Source organism: Vitis riparia, chromosome 1 (genome assembly GCF_004353265.1).
Source record: "Vitis riparia cultivar Riparia Gloire de Montpellier isolate 1030 chromosome 1, EGFV_Vit.rip_1.0, whole genome shotgun sequence".
Lineage (NCBI taxonomy): Eukaryota > Viridiplantae > Streptophyta > Magnoliopsida > Vitales > Vitaceae > Vitis > Vitis riparia.
The window spans coordinates 4291502-4308860 of record NC_048431.1 but is presented as its reverse complement, the minus strand read 5'-3'; the positions used below and the strand labels follow the sequence as shown (position 1 = coordinate 4308860).

General features: G+C 37.2%; 2 protein-coding genes across 2 annotated transcripts; both read right to left on the bottom strand.

Moving 5' to 3' along the window:
• Positions 1 to 2063: 2063 nt before the first annotated feature.
• LOC117925472 (heavy metal-associated isoprenylated plant protein 37-like) lies at positions 2064 to 4829 on the bottom strand. Its single transcript, XM_034844489.1, has 3 exons — positions 4291 to 4829; positions 4053 to 4128; positions 2064 to 3419 (listed from the first exon to the last, which is right to left on the bottom strand). The coding sequence occupies exons 1-3, from the start codon at positions 4327 to 4329 to the stop codon at positions 2371 to 2373; spliced, it is 1164 nt and encodes a 387-aa protein (XP_034700380.1). The 5' UTR covers positions 4330 to 4829; the 3' UTR covers positions 2064 to 2370.
• Positions 4830 to 12496: 7667 nt separating this feature from the next.
• Positions 12497 to 14409, bottom strand: LOC117911675 (heavy metal-associated isoprenylated plant protein 21-like). The gene is made up of 3 exons (XM_034826083.1): positions 14286 to 14409; positions 14060 to 14135; positions 12497 to 13089 (listed from the first exon to the last, which is right to left on the bottom strand). The coding sequence occupies exons 1-3, from the start codon at positions 14358 to 14360 to the stop codon at positions 12797 to 12799; spliced, it is 444 nt and encodes a 147-aa protein (XP_034681974.1). The 5' UTR covers positions 14361 to 14409; the 3' UTR covers positions 12497 to 12796.
• Between the last annotated feature and the right edge of the window lie 2950 nt (positions 14410 to 17359).

Below are 17359 nucleotides of genomic sequence, written 5' to 3'. Positions count from 1 at the left end.
TGGGTGTTAACTAGTTCTTAATTGGGTGTTAACCACCAAAATTCCATTATATTCCAAATTTTTTCTCCTTGCATCTTTGGGAAGAATTTCATTCTTTCCTATTGATATAGTTATTCTCATTGAAGAATCAAGGATAAATAACTAATGTACCCAATTTTTGTGGTTCCATAGACTTATAGCATGAATCATTAAAAAAAAACGTGATATTTCAAAATCAATCTACTCAAATACCACTAGAAAAAAAAAATTTAATGTATGAAACTACTTAGAGGGAGGAAGGGTCATTTGAACACTTCACATGAGCAATTGAACATACTTGGGAGCATTTGAAAACCCCTCAGGGTGTTTGAAGGCTCTCTCATAAATGCGTCTCATTTTTATGACTTCTAATCATGTCCACATACTCTTTCAATTCGAATTCATATACTAATCATCTCAAAAACTTTTTCAATTCAAAACTGCGGACCACAAAATTGATGATTGTGAATTATTCCGAATTCAAATTTGCTAAAGCCCACAATTGTCAAGTCGATAATACTAAGGAGGCTAATGTATTATAATCAATTGGAAATGGAACAAAATGGTCAATTAAACCTTATACATCAACATGTATCATATGTGTCATAAACAAAGTAGGAATTTTCTTCTAATAAAATAAAAAATAAATCAATTTTAAAAATTTTGGATAGCACAAAGATAATAATCCAAATAGTAATAATTATCCCTAAAAAGGAATTAAGGAATAATTGATAAAAATTAAGGTATTTCCTTTTCTTGGGTTGTCTCGTTTATATATATAATTGATAAAAATAAAATGAAATAATTTAATTTGTTTTTTATTTTTCTCTTTTTCTAAAACATATAAAATCTCAAAAATTATTTCTCATTAAAGTAAACTATAAAAAAATATACTTCTTATTTATTTATAAATTACATTTATTTTTAATATAAATAAAATTTTAAAAATAAATCAATAGAATGAATATAGGAAATTCATGCTGTTTAATTTTTTTTATGAGACATGAATAAGCATATGTTTAAACAATCATTGCAGATTGGGATGGCGTGACACGTTCCATTGCCATCCCAACCTGCAAATGTTCAGATTTTTCATGTTTTTTACTAAGTGGTATATGGTAAGGGATGTACATCTAGATTGACATACAACTTTTAGAAATCTCCCTTCGTTTCAGTCCATTGAAAATACCCTGTAGAACAGCCAGGGTCCATCTTTCGCGATAAGCATATAACCGCCTAGAGTCACTTCAGTTGCACGTTTAAGGCACTTACAAGTTACAACTACAAGAGATATTTTTCCAGCCTTTTTTGACAAAGCAAATACTAGTCAACATTTTCACAGCTGCCATGGGAATTTGGATTCCAAGAAACCCAATCAGGATGGTCCTCCAAAGCAATTTCATTTCCCATAAAAGCAATAGCACCACTCCTGAGATATGATTCCACTCTTCTCGAGATCAACAAGTAGTCATTATCTTTAACTAGCTATGATTCATGTCCAATATCAACAGTTCCATCTGAACCCCCCCCACGCATGGCAGCAACAGAGTCGGTCGTGTTTTATCATATTTTATTTTGCCTTTAGTTGGATAGATCTTCCATCTAGAATTCATTTCTTTTATTCATAGGGGTACTGTCCAGCAGCCGCTGCTTGGGCATTAATACTCGGTGCATTTTCTCCAATTCTTTGCTGAGCTGGGCTGTGGCCAACATTCAATGTCCGGCCATGGAAATGTTAAATAAGTGTTTGTGCACACACATGGTTACAAACAGATTGGAAATTCCCAGGGAGGGTGAATAATATGGTGTGGTTCTTGTCAGCACAGACCATCTCACAGACATGAACATGGCATCACCTAACATGGGTGGTGGGGGCATACTATTTGCCACAGTCATGTGAGGCAGTGTTCAAACCAGCTGTGACCAGGGCTCTGCGTCATGTCATCATGTCTCTGCGCAAAAGCAGTAACCATTATCTCCTTTGTCTGTTGTGGAAAGAAGCTAATTAAAGAATTACTCAAAGTTGACCATGGTTCTCAAACCCATTCACCAAAATAAATAAAAATACTAGTATGATAGTAAACAGAAACCACACGTTTCGAAGTCTGTCCTGAAGCATAAAAAAGAGAGGGCAAACAGACAGGAACTGGATGAGCAATAAAAAGAAAAGGGAAAGATGAAACATCATCTTAACAACTACACAATAAAACATGGCGTTCCAACCCAAACCAACCCATCATATCCCATTCCCCCAAACTAGAGGGTACTGTCAAAGCCACTGACTCCACTCACTGACAATATTCAATGCATGAAAACGCCATCACACACTCAATATCCCAGTCCCCATCCCCATTACATGATTGAACAGCTGCTTGTGTTCTCATCACTGAACATATGGCTTGCAGAGTGATCACCGCTATAATTAGTGTCACAGTGAGTGTAAGGGGAGGGGGCAGGGCTGTAGTTATAGTAGTAACCGGTGCTGGGCGGAATAAAAGGAGACCTGTGATACATCATCTGGGGTTGCTGCATGGGGGCATGCCTGTTCTGCTGCATGTTCATGTTCATCATCATTTGTGATGGATGGTTCCCATTTAGATTCATCAGCATGGGTGATGGATGATGATGACCTGTTGCAAATCCACCGTTTGGGAACCCTGTGGAAGACCCCTGAAACCCATTGTTGGGTTGAATTTGAAACCCTCCCAAAGCATTGGAATTTCCACCTAAAGCAGCAGCAGTGGCGGCAACGTTACCACCATTTCCATGAAACCCACCAAGACCCATCATGGATTTGATGTCATTTCCCCTTTTAACTTCTCCAGAATTAATATTTCCACCGCCCACCAAATGGGGGTTGTTCATTTGCAGAGCTGCTATGGTTTTCTGATCAATTCCACCTGGACTACCCTTCATTCCCATATTCTGATTGGGGTTTCCTTTCTTTTGGACATTTCCATTTCCCACATTATTGTTGATCTTGCCATTGTTGGAAGCAGCAATGGCTCCAAAACCTTTCTTTGCATTGCTTGCATCAAGAGCTTGCTGCCGGAGCAGACTAAGTTGGTTCGCTTTCTCCTGGAGAAACCGAAGCTCTTCTTCTTCATAGTCTTCTTCATCATCATCAAAATCATCTTCATCTTCTTCAGAGCTGAAAGCAGGGAACTTTTGCTGGGTTTTGAAGGCCTCAAGTCCCTTGATCAAACCTTGCTTTTGGCCTTTGTTGTTCTTGTCATCTTTGATGCAGTTGGTTTTTTGTTTTTGGTTTTGGTTGCTTTTCTGAGACCAAAGCTCGGCATGTTTACCAGCTTTGACCAGTTTCTTTATCAAAGTTCCAGAGTCCACACTTCCTGAAACTGTGACTCTCTGCTGTTCTGCATCTATATTAACTGTGTACACACCTGTTGAAAACCAAGAGAAGAAAGCAAATAAATTAAATCAACACAAGAAAAACTAGATTTTGGACTAATCTTGCTAGGATAGATTTCCCCATTCTAGGTCCATCTGCCTCCAAAAATGTAAAAACGCCCCACCATTCTCCGTTTTAGGAACAGAGCACAAGGTATCAACACTACCAACGAAAAATCACATCACCCCTATCCAATTTTCAATATATTCCTAAACCCACAGTAGAGAAAGATCACAGGACTGTTTAATATTTATGAGAACCAAGGAGTCAAACATTACCCTCTATCTGTAGACTTCCCTGACCTCCACCATTACATACTGAGCAACGATTACCTTTCTGTCTGTAGCTTGAAGCTACTTGGGTATTTTGAAAAGTCCACTGAAATATTCAGTGGAGGATGCTGTTTCCTCAGGGTCCCATATGATTAAAAAATAAATAGAGATCGATTCAAATTCCCTTTCTTTCCCCACACCACCCAACTAACCAAACGAAGCTTAGCAAAAAACATCTCGAGAAAAGAAAGGAAACCAATCAATGGGGTTCGTCATGACTCACCAACAAGAACTAACATAACAAATAAGATAATTTAAAAGAAAAAAAAAAACAAAAACGAAAAAAGGAGCACCTTCAATTCTCTGAAGAAGTTTCTTCACTTTCTGCTTACAGCCATCACAGTGTATGTTCACTTTGAGAACACAAGTCTGTAGATAAACAAATAAAAGAAAAACAAGAACACATAACAACAACAACAACAACAACAAGAAGCTTTAAGAAAACGACCAACACCCAACTTTGCTGTGTTCATTTAGAAATTAAAAAAGGAAACAAAAGGAAAGGAAGCTTTACGGAAAGAGTGTGTTTACCTGGATCTTGAGGAGCTTAAAGTCTTCATCTTTAGTCATTTCTTCAGTGTTGTTTGGAATGAAAGATCACTCTCTGCTACAAACGAGGCAAACAAAAAAAAAAGGAGAAAAAAAGGGGAAAAAAGAAAAGAAGGAAACACCTAAGCTAGTGGGAGTAAAAGGGGTTGCATGTGAGCTTCTACTCCAACAGATTCTTCTTCCTTCTTCAGATGTTCTCAAAAGCAAACAAAACAAAAGCACATGGTTCTGGAGCTTTTATAAGAAAACAATGCAAATACAAATCAATGCCAAGACAAGGAGAAGAGATCACATACAGAAAAAGGAGAGGATAGAGAGAGAGGGGGAGAGTCAGAAGGAGAAGAAAGAGAGTAAAAGGTGGGAGGAGAGAGAAGAGTGGGGGATGCTCTGAAATCTGAAATGATGTGATTTAACGTTAAATGCTGAGAAAAACAATAAAAGAGGAACAGCGACTTGACAGGCCGACTTCTATCCCCTGCGCTCTTGTTTGTATCACATGCTACCCCTCCGTTCCTCGTGAAAATATAAACGTAAACAATATATAAAACAACTCCTCTCTCCACTCCATAGACCTGGAATGTTTAAACTAATCCCTCCTTATCTTCTTCTGCACTGAGACTGCCCTCTCCAGTATTTAAGGGCTCACACGGGCTTGTACTTCATATTTCCAAATCAAGATTTCAAATTCCATTCGCAATTGAACTTTGAGTCGTTGGATTATAGTTGGGAACTTAAAGGCTTACCCACTTTCATCAGCAAATGACTACTGTAACGATGTGTGTTCTTTTAAGTTTCAGTCAACTACTTGTTTCACAATTCATGCATGGCCCCATCCTTGTGAGATGCATGACTGATTTCACATTCAGAGTGTATAAGAGGCACTGAACAAAAAAACTTTAATCAAAGTGATATGCAAATTACTCAAGAGCGATGCTAAGATTTCTAGCAAACATCAATGTACTAAGATTATTGTTTTTTATTTTGACCCCAAGCTGAATATATTCACCTTTTCCAGTACTTATTGATGAAGAAAAAAATCTTCAACCATTTTTGAAGGTCTTAACTCTTAATGGTGTTTTCAATTAACATGGTGCGCTTCTTGACCTTGCAAGTGACGATGACCAAGACCTAGGTGGTTGAACTAAATGGGCTAGCCACTCGCATCATATTGCAATTCAAAACATGGAGAAAAACTAGGTCAGGCCCATCCATAGCTCGTTTTATCGGTTGTAGTATAATTTGCTATAACGAGAAGATGAAAGTAGCATGAGAAATAGAGGGAAAATAATAGTATAGCAGTCATGGAGAGTTTACTCGTAAGTTACATACCCCGTGACTGGGTGGACCCAGCCTTAGCCCATTTGGAAGCACGACAATTTGGGTTTCAGTTAGGAGGAGCGTTATCTTCTACTTTCCGTTTTTTTTTTTTTTTGAAATTACTTTCTTCTTCTTCTTCTTCTTTTTCTTTTTCATTTTCCTTTATTTTCCTTTTTCATATCACACTGCCATTTCTAAACTTGGGTCACTTATGCCGTGGCTTTCTTGGCCCATTTAAAAGCCATATATTTTTCCTTTCGTCATCCATGGGGTAATTATTGTACTCTCGATATGAATCACATGATTCTCACCACCTAAGCAATTTGAGATTGTCAATGTTTCGGGACTCGACCCACTGCTTTATCTCCTTCAAAATTATTTGGATGCAGTTCCCCTTTCTGGAAAGAGTTTAATTTCACTATGGTGAAACCCAATATACCAGTTATTCTCTTTTTAAAGTAGGGTGTTTGATTCCATGGAGACAAAGATAAAGATGGGTAGCCCATGGCAGCAGGTGTCGAGGGTGATGTCTCTTTACAGTAGAAAATCCCAAAAGAAATGCATTTTGAATTCACCTTTAGCTTTAGCCTTTAGGAGTGAGCGTTGGGGCGAGAGGGCAGTAACCATGGCTGAGGGTGGGGGTGAAAAAGGTCCATGTTTTAACCTTTTATGGGTCACAATTCCCAAACATGCTTCCTCATATTTTAACCTTTTTTACCACACCTAGTCAAAGGGAGGTGGTGGAGATATAGGAGGTCGTGTCCATAGGGTTGTTTGAGTGGGTCTGCTGTCACATAAAAACAGCACGCAATCACACAAAGGTAAAAGTATGTGTGCCGAGTAGTATAGTGTAGGGGAGGGGGGCAGTAAGGGAGAGTGTTAGGTCCATCATTACTTGCTCCCCATCAGTTCACACTTCACCACCACCTGCAACTCAGCATGCTGTCCTCTTCTTCACTTGATTTTTAATTCCTCTTTCTTTATTCTTTAAGAGGGGGTTTGCTTCTGGGTTACTCAAGTCACTCATTTTCACCCCCGCCATGAGGACCCCATAACAGTTACTGACTCCTTCACATCCAATCACAGTGGTTGGTGATAACTGGTAAGTTCTCAAGGAGGGTGGGGGGCGTTGTACGGGCTGATGAGCGGGGAGGATGGGGGACCTGGTGAACTGAGGATTGTCGTTGATTTTTTTGGTAAAGGTCAAAGTGAGATTGGGACCCACCTTCATCGGGATCCCAATCTCCGCCATGTTCCTGATTTTATCATCCATCTAATCTTCTCAGGCTCTCAGCAGCTTCCGGCTCCAGACATATGATCTGCTTTGGATCCTCTGTGTGCTGCCCGTACACCCCCACGGGCTGGGCTCCCACTGCCTACCTTTGGAGTATATAGCCCACCCAAACCCCCACCCTTCTTCTTTTCCGAGTTTAAACACCACTGTTTAGGTTTGAATAATGATAAATCTTTTTTTTATTCAATTCTTAAAATTTGATTCTTCTATGCACACCAAGACTAGTACTTTGCATTGTGGGATGCACCGAGTGGCTGGGTTAAACTGAAGCACAGTTTGACTGGAGACCAAGCTTGCCCTAATTTTGGGATTTGGCTGAAAACAGAAATTCTGGATATTCAATGAGAGGGCATTATGATGTTTTTCTTAACTCACTGAAATTCGTTGAATAAATGAAATATTCAGAGAGTTCAAAGTTGAGTTACTGCCTGGTTGTTGCATTTGCACCATTCGTTGATCATAGATGGTTACTGGTTTGAGCTTGATTCTTCCATCCTCTGCTATTGGTGGCAGACTTATTACACAGTGATGTCACTGCCAACTTTCTTCTTAAGTAGGGAGACATGAAACACAGGATGAATGCAGAAAGATTTTGGTAATTCCAATTTGTAAGCAACTTAATTTCTCGATGTGTTGAAGAACTTGAAATAGACCAAACATTGAAAAATCTATTTTTCCCAATGTAATAAGTCCATTGTATCATCTTATTTTGTTAGGCTTGGATCTTTCCAAGGTGATTCTACTATTTCATTAGTGGCACCCATTATCTTGCAAGCAAGTTGGTCACACTTCATATTGATTCCAACAATAAACTCCTACCTCTGCGTACTTCTTTTGAATTCTCCCTCGAGAGTTGAATACTCTCTTCATTCTCGTGCCTTTTTTAGATGTAATTTTCTTCAATTATATTATATAGAAATGATAAAATTTGATATGATTTATTAATATAACTAAAATTTAAAACATTTTCATGAATTTGATTTTAAAAAAATCGTTTTAATTTAAATTCATATTTTTTTATGTAACCTGTTTATATGATTTTAAATCAACTCATATATTACGGATTTGATCAAAATTGACCTATTTAATAATCATGTTAATTGATTTAATTATAATTTAAAACTATTTAACCCATATTTGAATCATTCTTAAATTTACTTTTGAATTTACATGTCAATGAATAATAATCATGTCTAATTAAGACATTAATTGTATAATTTATACAGAATTTAATTATTAAATATAAAAAAATTATTATTAAATAGGTTACACAATGTAATACTTATTTATTAATTAGGTTATAATTGAGTTTATATTTATAATCTAATTATTATTTATATCATGTTTAAATTGATCTATTTTGTAGAATATTTAAGATTTAATATGAAACAAACACGATCCACTTATATGAATTGTGACCTCTAATATTAATGGTGTCATAGTTAAGAAATTGTGGTTTTACTATCAATTAAAACACTATAGTAAAATAAATTAAAACCTTAAAGCAAGAACTTTACGAAATACTTCTTTAATAGAAAATAAATTCAAACCGAAATTATTTAAATACAACAAACCATCAAATTATTTCCCTAAATCTCCTTGAAAATTATTCATAAAACGCAAAATAGAAATCATAAATCCTATCCACAATTAAGCCCTTTCCACGTTTGGCCTATTTGAGCACCCAAGGGTAGACAAATTGGTTCGGGCCTCTGACCCGTCAATCTGCCCATCAAACGCTGGACAACTTCAGTAGATACGCCTAGGGGTTGAGCCCACTTCAGTTTAACGCCGCCCACTCTGTCATGACAAGGCGTACCGGACTATGGCAGTAGCCTAAGCTGAAAAATTCTCCATGGCTTATTCTTTTATGGGCCCAACCACATGGTTTGACTAACCAGGACCAGAGTGAAGCACAATTTGAATACGAAACAAAAACAAACTTTGAGCTGCACACCCATTGCTTCTGGGCCATGACTTTGGTGTTTTGGGTTGGGTGTGGGTGTGGGTGTGGGCGTGGGTCCATATACTCCAATAAGAACTCACTTTTACCACTTTGACTACTGACATGGATGGAGAATTGGGAGAGGGCTTAGCTCTCTTTGAATTAATACTTGCATTGATTCTTTCACAAAGCAAGAAAGCCTGGCTGATTAAATTCGTAGAGGCTAAGCGTATGGTTTGGACTGTTTTTAACGAACATCACACAATTGTGGTTAAAAAATATTTTTTTGAAAAATTTCGAAGAACCAATAAAAGCGTCTTTAAGTGAGATAGAGAGAACGTGGTGGGATAAAGCTTCATACTTATTTTTCTGCTAATGCTAGTCTTCTTCAGTGAACTGTTCCATAAGAATGAATAAGTCATCTTTCTTGGAAAAGAAACCAAGTAAAAGTAACACGTCAATTAAATCCCAGGTAGCATAATTCTATAATTGTTGGAACTTGGAACCATGTTAAGGCATAAAAACTCTTCCCAACAAGATTAATGTGGTCAAATTGATGATTAACTGTTCAAATCTTGGAATATGGTGACAACACAAAAGAAAGTAGGAACGAGCTTCCCTCAAAATTTGGCATGGACGACTTTGAAGCGAATCAAAAACAAAACAAAGGCCATTTGTAGAGGTTGAGGCCCTCTTTTTGGGGAATCCATTGTCCCTCCCAACTGCACAAATCAAAGCATCTTGCTTCCTTTTTCTTTTCATACTTTTGAAATAGCAAACTTACCAACGCAAACACCGACTCTTTGGTACGAATCTCTCTATAACACTTATCTTTCTTTCCTCCCTCTTTATATATTCCGATTTCCTCCTCTCGTAGAGAATGAATGTGATTGATCCTTTTTCACCCCCACATCAAAAGGTACACATATTTTAAAGAAGTTATCTCATTCAAAGCCCGGCGGCTGAACTAATACTATAAAAATAAAAGTCTCATTTGCATAATTCGATTACTCTAAATTCATGTTTTGTTAAATTTATGAAAATTCGAAAGCTCTTTTTTAAGTTTAATAATTAATTTTATTTTTATTTGATTTCAAATAAATTTAAGCTTATCATAAAAGTTAAGTTTTATAAAAACTTTATTTTGACTCATTCATTAATATTTAATGAAGTTTTATAATACTAATATTATTTTTCAAAAATTACGGTTTTCTTTTCAATTTTTAGGTAAAGCAAAAAACATGAGCTACCCCAAACAAGGCATTAGAAATTTATCTTGAAAGATCACAGACTTTTAAAAATTATTTTAAAAAATTAAAATATTAAACTATCTCAAATTTTAAAAATATAAAGTAAATTCATAAAAGAGTTCATATGCTTTGTATAGGAATTCAAAATATTTTCTATGTCTAAATATAGCCGATTCAAAAGAATACTTAGTTTTAATTAACATTAAAGGAGTGTAACATGCAATTTAAGCTAGCATGCTTAACATTTTTCTTTATGCAACATGTCCAATGAAGCCAAATCCTTTGGCTTGTGGACCTTTTTGAATAATACCATATTCGGTGTTACTTCCATGGGAGGAGCTTTGAATTCTCTCTTCTAGCTAGAGATCAACAAAGTCTAACCATTCCTCCCCTGGATATCTCATGACTACTGGTTTTCATTAGGATAAACACACATGCTTCACTTCCATAAAAAAACTAATTTTCCATCAAGTTCGGTAGGATTGTCTTTCTAATCAATTCAATAACATGTCTGATGTCTTATACAATTTGCATTTCTTATTTAAGAAATCCATGCATTGTTTATAATATTGTTCTTATCTTATTTATCACAAGCTTATACTCTTCTAAGATTGAACATTAAAAAAATAAAAAATAAACCAGATGTTACCAAATTGAGATGGATGGAACGTCACGTTCTCGTTTGATAAACATGAATTTGAAAAGACAAAAAAAAAAAAAAAAAAAAAGCATAGAAAAAGGCACCCAAACACATTATACTTGCGTAAAACTTTTCATGGCACCCGTCAAACCGAATCATGCAAACTTTTATTATTATTATTTTTTTTTTTTGTTCGGGATAAAAACGGTGCCTTTCAGGTATTGGAATCCGAAAGGCACCAATTATCTCCTAATGTTGTTTTGAGGTCAGTAGACGCCAATTATACGACCCAACTGTCAAATTAATACAAGGACAGATTAGGATTTCAATGACCCAATTATTCAGGTCATAACCCCATTTGAAAGAGGATGGCGGTGCATTTTGGAGGAAGATTGGTTTTGAGTGATCAAGTTTAAGCATCAGGGGTGGTTGGTTAGAACTAAGAATCCCAAGATATATCTACTTTATTGAGATGATAATGCTGGGTTAGATTTTACAATGGACGGATGATTGGTGGGGTTCATGCTAATAAATCAATTATATCACTAAAGAAAGAGTGTTGAAGGACCTACACCCTTCCTGCTTTTGAAAGAAGCTTCTTTGATAAAAGTTCTTGTCCTCCAAAGGTTATTCTCCCACTTCTATGGCATATAGATAGATAGATTATACAAATGCATTTTATAATTTTGCTTTCTTTTGCAGTGGTTTCATTATTAAATTGCTCTCTGAAGCAAAAGTCTCGGACCGAGTAAGATCTTGGCTACCATGATAATATTTTTTTTTCGTTTAGGCTTGTCAGTGTTGATTTGTATAATGTAGAGCCGAAATTAAAGGCTAACAAATTCATCAGAAAATAATTCAAACCGGGGCCTTTCTTCTTGTCCCATATCTTTGTAATCCCTAATTCACAGGAAAAAGTAGGATATGATGACACCCATATCATTTATATTGTCTAAAGGAACACTTATCCTTTTATGACATGACAAAATTTTCCCAATCAATGTTGCCATTATCACACTTCAACAATCAGTGCTACTTCCTCCGCTTGATTGATAGCTGACAATGATAAGGGCAAAGCCTGGATGGGCATGTGAGTCTGCCCATGTCTGTCAAGTTTCCATGTTTTTCAGAGATGGAAGGTCTTGGGAGATCAGTTATGGGTGTGTTGCTTGTGGGTTCAAAAAGCTCCTCTGTTTTTTTTAGTATTCATAAAAGAGTCTGACCTTTTCTTGAGAGATAGGCAAAAGGATAAGATAAACAACACCACAAAAGAGCCCATAAGTTATAACCTTGCTTTCTTTTCTTACCTTTGTGTACGGGGTGGTGGTGGCTGTCTGCGGGAAGAGAGAGCCCTAGGAGGCAATTATGCAACTACTTACTGACCTTTTCCATTTTTTGGTGAAAGAAACCATGTTCTTAATGTGGCACCTTGTTCATTATTAGATTCGCTTCATCCAAAGTACAATGGATCAATACCCACAGTTTCATAATGCAATTCTTGTCTTTTGAAAGGTAAATTAAAATGTTCCAAGGTTAGTGAGAAAGTATGAGGCAAGAAAAGTATGCTTTTTGGAAATTTGAATATGGGCACAAGGTTTATGCATTTGCCTATTCATTTTTTGGGTGGGTTTCAATTGAATGATTTTCAGATGACATACATCTTCTTCCTTACTTTTGGGTAGTCCTTATTCCATATTGGCGATTCTCATGTGACACACTGAGATGGATCGATACACATGACAGGAGAAAGGGCAGTCACGATCCTTTCCCTGGAAAGTAGTGTTTCCAATAAAGTCACCGTATGTGCTGCGTACAAGAAATGTCCATTATGGTATAAAGCAGCTAAAGCTGCTCGACTTGATTTAATAGGTCATGGCACAAAGGAAATCTACCACAACAGCACAATTAAACACTACTCCCTCCGTACAAGCTCAGACACCTAACTCAAAGTACATAGTTACTAACTTATCTTAGCCTCGATTCATTTCCCGGAAAACCAAACATGTGGGGGTCCGTCTCAACTCTTCTTCCGTGGCCGTGCTTTACATGATGGAGCATGCGTTGGGGTTATCGTCACTAAAGAGGGTGGTGAGCCTCTCGTCAGTGGCACTTGGGCTGGGGAGTGCTTGAACCACATTCTTCACGTAGCCAGACGGTGCCTTCTTGTCATAGGCCTCTTTAATGTAAGGGTAATACACTAGATTGTAAGGGACATAGGGCCAAAACTCAGCTCTCTTTCCCGTGCTTTTCACCCTCTTTAACACCTTGTTTGGATCAACAAAACCACTGACTGTTACCCGGCTTTGCTTTCGGTTTATATCCACTGTTTTCACACCTACAATTAAAAAGCCAAAAACCAAAAAAGATGGATTTAATAACAACGAACAAAATGTGGATTGGTAAGGAATCCATTCATAATGGTTGTTCGTGCAACTTGTCATATACTAGATTCATCATATTAGGGGTGCGTTTGGTTTGTGGGCAGTTTGAATGGCATTTATTATGATGATAGACTTGAACCTAAAATGGGTACCAATGATGTTTTCTGAAAGAAACAAAGGCTGCAATAGTGCTCCACATATGCTAATGGTGAAATTAATGAGCGGTGGGTGACGGGGGAGGTGGGAAATGCTATGTCCAGCTATTCTTTTGCTGCTTCTACTGAAGCTTGCTTTGATTTGATTGGATGGTGATTGGATAGTGCCTACTGTCACACAATACAATCACAAATTTCAAATGGAAGTAAATAAACGACGGCAGGAAACCGAAAAGATGATCAGCAAGATTTTTGTTTCTTCCGGTTTACAAGAAGAAGCTCAGCAACTACAATTCCCTTTTGACTTTCCTTTGTTTTATTGTTGAAAACCATACATCCTTTTGCTGCCTGATCCAGGAAAGAACTCCAACAAGAATAAAATAAGAAGTAAAAAAAGAAAGAGATGCAAACCCTTTTCATGGAAGCTACAGTGATTCAGCATAAACTTTTTCCATGAAATCTCATTATTACCAGGCTTTGATGGGTCATAGGCTAGCTTCATTTTTCTTTTGTTTTTTTTTTTGGTTTTTAATATTAGGGAAACATTTTCTCGGGAAAAAGAATTCACGGGAGGCCAGACAGCCAAGTAAGATCAACACGTCTCGGAATTTTCTTTTGCCAAGACTGTTAAGACTTGTGCCTTGCTTATCGTTCCCCTACCATCATCCCTCTCCGTTAGATAATGTTCTTGACTACTCATTCACAACACAAACAGCTTAATGGAGAAAAGAAAAAGGTGTGAGAGAGAAGCAAAGCTTAGTATTTGAACCTTTCATGGAGGAAACAGCATTCTTTACTCTCCTTTCACAACCATCACAGTCCATTTTCACCTTGATATCAACCGTCTGGAAGGACAAAAACAAAACCAAACCCAGTTAACAAACGAAAACAAACTAGCATGCCAATCAAGAGAGAGGACGTCGAAGTAATCCATTTTCTTTGCAGTTCACATTTGACAGGGCAAAATGAGTAAAAACACAGAAGAAAATGAATACCTGCATTGGTTTACGTCTGCTCTTCCTTGTGCTGGTAACAGTACATAAGTTTGAAAAATAGTCCAGTGCACCCATTTTCCTTCACACAAAGAGTTCTAAGAAAGAGAGTTTTGTGTGCGAGTGAGAGAGGACAGGGAGAGAGAAGGAGAGAGGGAGGGAGAGAGGATGGAGATAAATACCAAGAGCGCTGGGTCTATATATATATATACAGAGAGAGAGAGAGAGGAGAAGGCGCAAGGATGGGGGGCTGGGAGAGAACAGTAAGGTCAAGTTGTATGTGCCCAAAAATTAAAATAAATAAGCACTAAGCATTGGGACACAAGTAATGGCTTTTTCCCTCAAATCAAAGCTATTTTTCACCCAAATTGATTTTATGCCTCACAACTAGACTTTTTACTTACTTTTGTCTTTTACTTGAATTTTGCTTTGGTGTAGCTTCATCTAAATTAAAATAGATTGAAGGGACAAGTAGATCTCAGGACTCCTAAATCATGAAAAACAAATATTTTTTCTTTAATGAAATCTTGATTAAATTCTCACTTCTTTTGAATAAAGCTGGATCTTCAATGAATATAGCACGGCTCAAAAATTATTCCATGCTCCATAACATCAAAATAGTAATCTCAATTGTTAAATATTTCAAAATCAATGTCAGTTAAATTCAATTATAGAATTTGCCTACTATAAAGAAAAACCAGACAATGATGACTTCCCGGACTTAACTCCGGGAGCTTTGATTGATGGGCTGTTGGAATGAAGGGTCGGTCTGTGCATTTATATGGTTGGAATTTTTTTGGGTTCTTCTATTTGAGAAATTTTCTTTATTCTTTTGTGGTGATATATATGTGATGAGTTTCCTGAATTTGCTGTACTGATGGGGATAGTTGGGTTTTTGTGTATTAAGAGTTGAATGGGATCATTTGTCATATATTAAATGATCTGGAGCCCATCTGTCTTGCATTATTGCAAGTGAGAAAAGGTAGCCCAAGCCCTCTTTAAACTCTTCTCCTGTGTGCTTTAGAATTGTGATCAGGTGATTATTATGGCAGTATTGGATAGGAGCAAGGCCTCTCGAGTCCATTAAGGAAAGTACAGGCCCCATTTCAGTTCACACATGACCTTGATTTTTTTTTTATTTTTCTTTTTTGTTAGTCTAAGTGTCTAACCCAAAAGGATGCATTGAATGAGATGGGGTCTATTATTGAAGAGTTTTAGGTGAAAAATTCTCCAGAAGATGGCAACCTTTCCATCTATCGCACATTGGTCTTCCTTCTTATCCCACTGCTGGCTTCCATTGATGCAACCCCTGAAATTCCGCTGTTGTTGTTGTTTTTTTTTTTTTTTTTTTGTGTTAAAACTTTGAGGTCAATCCATAAAAGGAAGCAGTCACTTTAGGGTACATGAGACCTCCGCAATACCCTTATACATATCTTGCAGGGAAGGTAGAATTCAATCAGTGGTTTCTGGCATTCTGCTACAATTATAGCTCTATGAGCCTACATACCATTAAACCCTATGTGAAAAGTGAAAACGACTTAAACCCAAGGCTCAGGTCATCCAAGCATGCCCACTCTAAAGCACCGTATTCAAACTTTACTGGAGCATATAGCCACCACAACCTGTAGCCCACTTGCGAGACTCTCCACACCCAGGGAACATAAATAATTCATAAAATGATAATCCGCTAACCAATTGGAAGATTCTCTTGCCCAAAAGCTGAAACGTATATTTCAAATTTTCAAATGGTAGTACAATATCAATGTGGTAGAGGTTTTTAAGGCCACATTGTCATAGGCTCTCAGGCCCTCCCGAGAGACATATGCGGACAAAAGCTCTTGATACCCAGATAGAGACATTCTTCTTGGGATAAATGCAGTTTTACCTATCAATTTAGAGCCATTTTAGCCCCCAAAACCGCGGAGCCTCTTGGATTTTGCAAGGGATTTTGTCTACATATGAAACAAATATTCACGTATAGGCCCAACTTCATTTAAATCCTGGCTCCATTTCATGGTTCCCCATCATTATTGGCTTGACTGTTCCAGCATTACTGCTAGTATGATGCACACAGGTTCAGGGTGGGAACTGTCACCTGTGTCTTCCACTTCTTCCCATACATTCTCTCTGAAAACTAAAAATTGCAATACCCAGTTAGAAGATGTAAAGCCAGTGGGCAGTGAATTATGACTGCACCCATTTCACGTGGAAATTGGGTAATTGCACTGAGTTTTAAAATTTGAACTCTATGAAATATATTCTCATATATAAATGCTTGAAAAGATACGTGTACGTTAATCATCAATATGATATGACCGTCCCTCATCAATCATCTCCCAAATCCGCCCATTCACTGCTCGACGCGTGCACCATTGCAGATATTTTGGCTGAATTGATTAAGATGAGGTCCATATTTGACTGGCTTTTGCTTGTCAAAGGGTTTATCAAAATATTTTTCAATTTACAACCCCAGATTTTGTAACTTGTAAGTTCCATTTCAATGAATTTTGAATAGTTTATGAAGGCCAACTGGACAGGGTTGTTGGAGATTTGGTAAACGTCCTTGTTCAAGGCACCAAGTCCTGTCGCTATGTACGAATTTACAAGTAAAGTTTTTAATCATTTAACTGGAGTTTCTGAAAAATTCAATGCCTTGATTGGGCTTGTCGCAGATGGGAGCCATTTTTCTCCTCGGAATTTTACATGCAGAGGCTGACATTTTGGGGGCCGTGCCCCAATGATGTTGAACCGATTAAATGCAACTTCATACCGTGATGATAAGTACAATTCATGGACAAATTTTTACTGAATTTGCCCCAAGTTGATGGTAATTGTGTGAATGAACAGATCAATTCAATCGTTTTCTTTAGTGTTAATGCGGCGTGCAAGTGGTACACCCTGCGACCCAATTTCATCCTTGAAGCATTGGAAATTAAGTTTGTTAAGACATGGCACATCCCTTCAACCACTCGGCGTGCCATACACTGTACTCACACATCCCAAAAATATCGGACATTAGAGAAAGAGACTCACAAATAATTGCAATTCTGGAGGCTCTAGAAAATGACTTTAGAAGA

Bases quoted from the DNA above. Each gene is read 5' to 3' on its own strand.
- LOC117911675 (XM_034826083.1), bottom strand. From the start codon at position 14,360: ATGGGTGCACTGGACTATTTTTCAAACTTATGTACTGTTACCAGCACA. The intron at 14,136-14,285 runs GTATTCATTTTC...TTGTCCTTCCAG, and splicing joins GCAGACGTAAACCAATGCAG to ACGGTTGATATCAAGGTGAA. The intron at 13,090-14,059 runs GTTCAAATACTA...TTTTAATTGTAG, and splicing joins TGCTGTTTCCTCCATGAAAG to GTGTGAAAACAGTGGATATA.
- LOC117925472 (XM_034844489.1), bottom strand. From the start codon at position 4,329: ATGACTAAAGATGAAGACTTTAAGCTCCTCAAGATCCAG. The intron at 4,129-4,290 runs GTAAACACACTC...GTTTATCTACAG, and splicing joins TTAAGCTCCTCAAGATCCAG to ACTTGTGTTCTCAAAGTGAA. The intron at 3,420-4,052 runs GTGCTCCTTTTT...GGTTTTCAACAG, and splicing joins ACTTCTTCAGAGAATTGAAG to GTGTGTACACAGTTAATATA.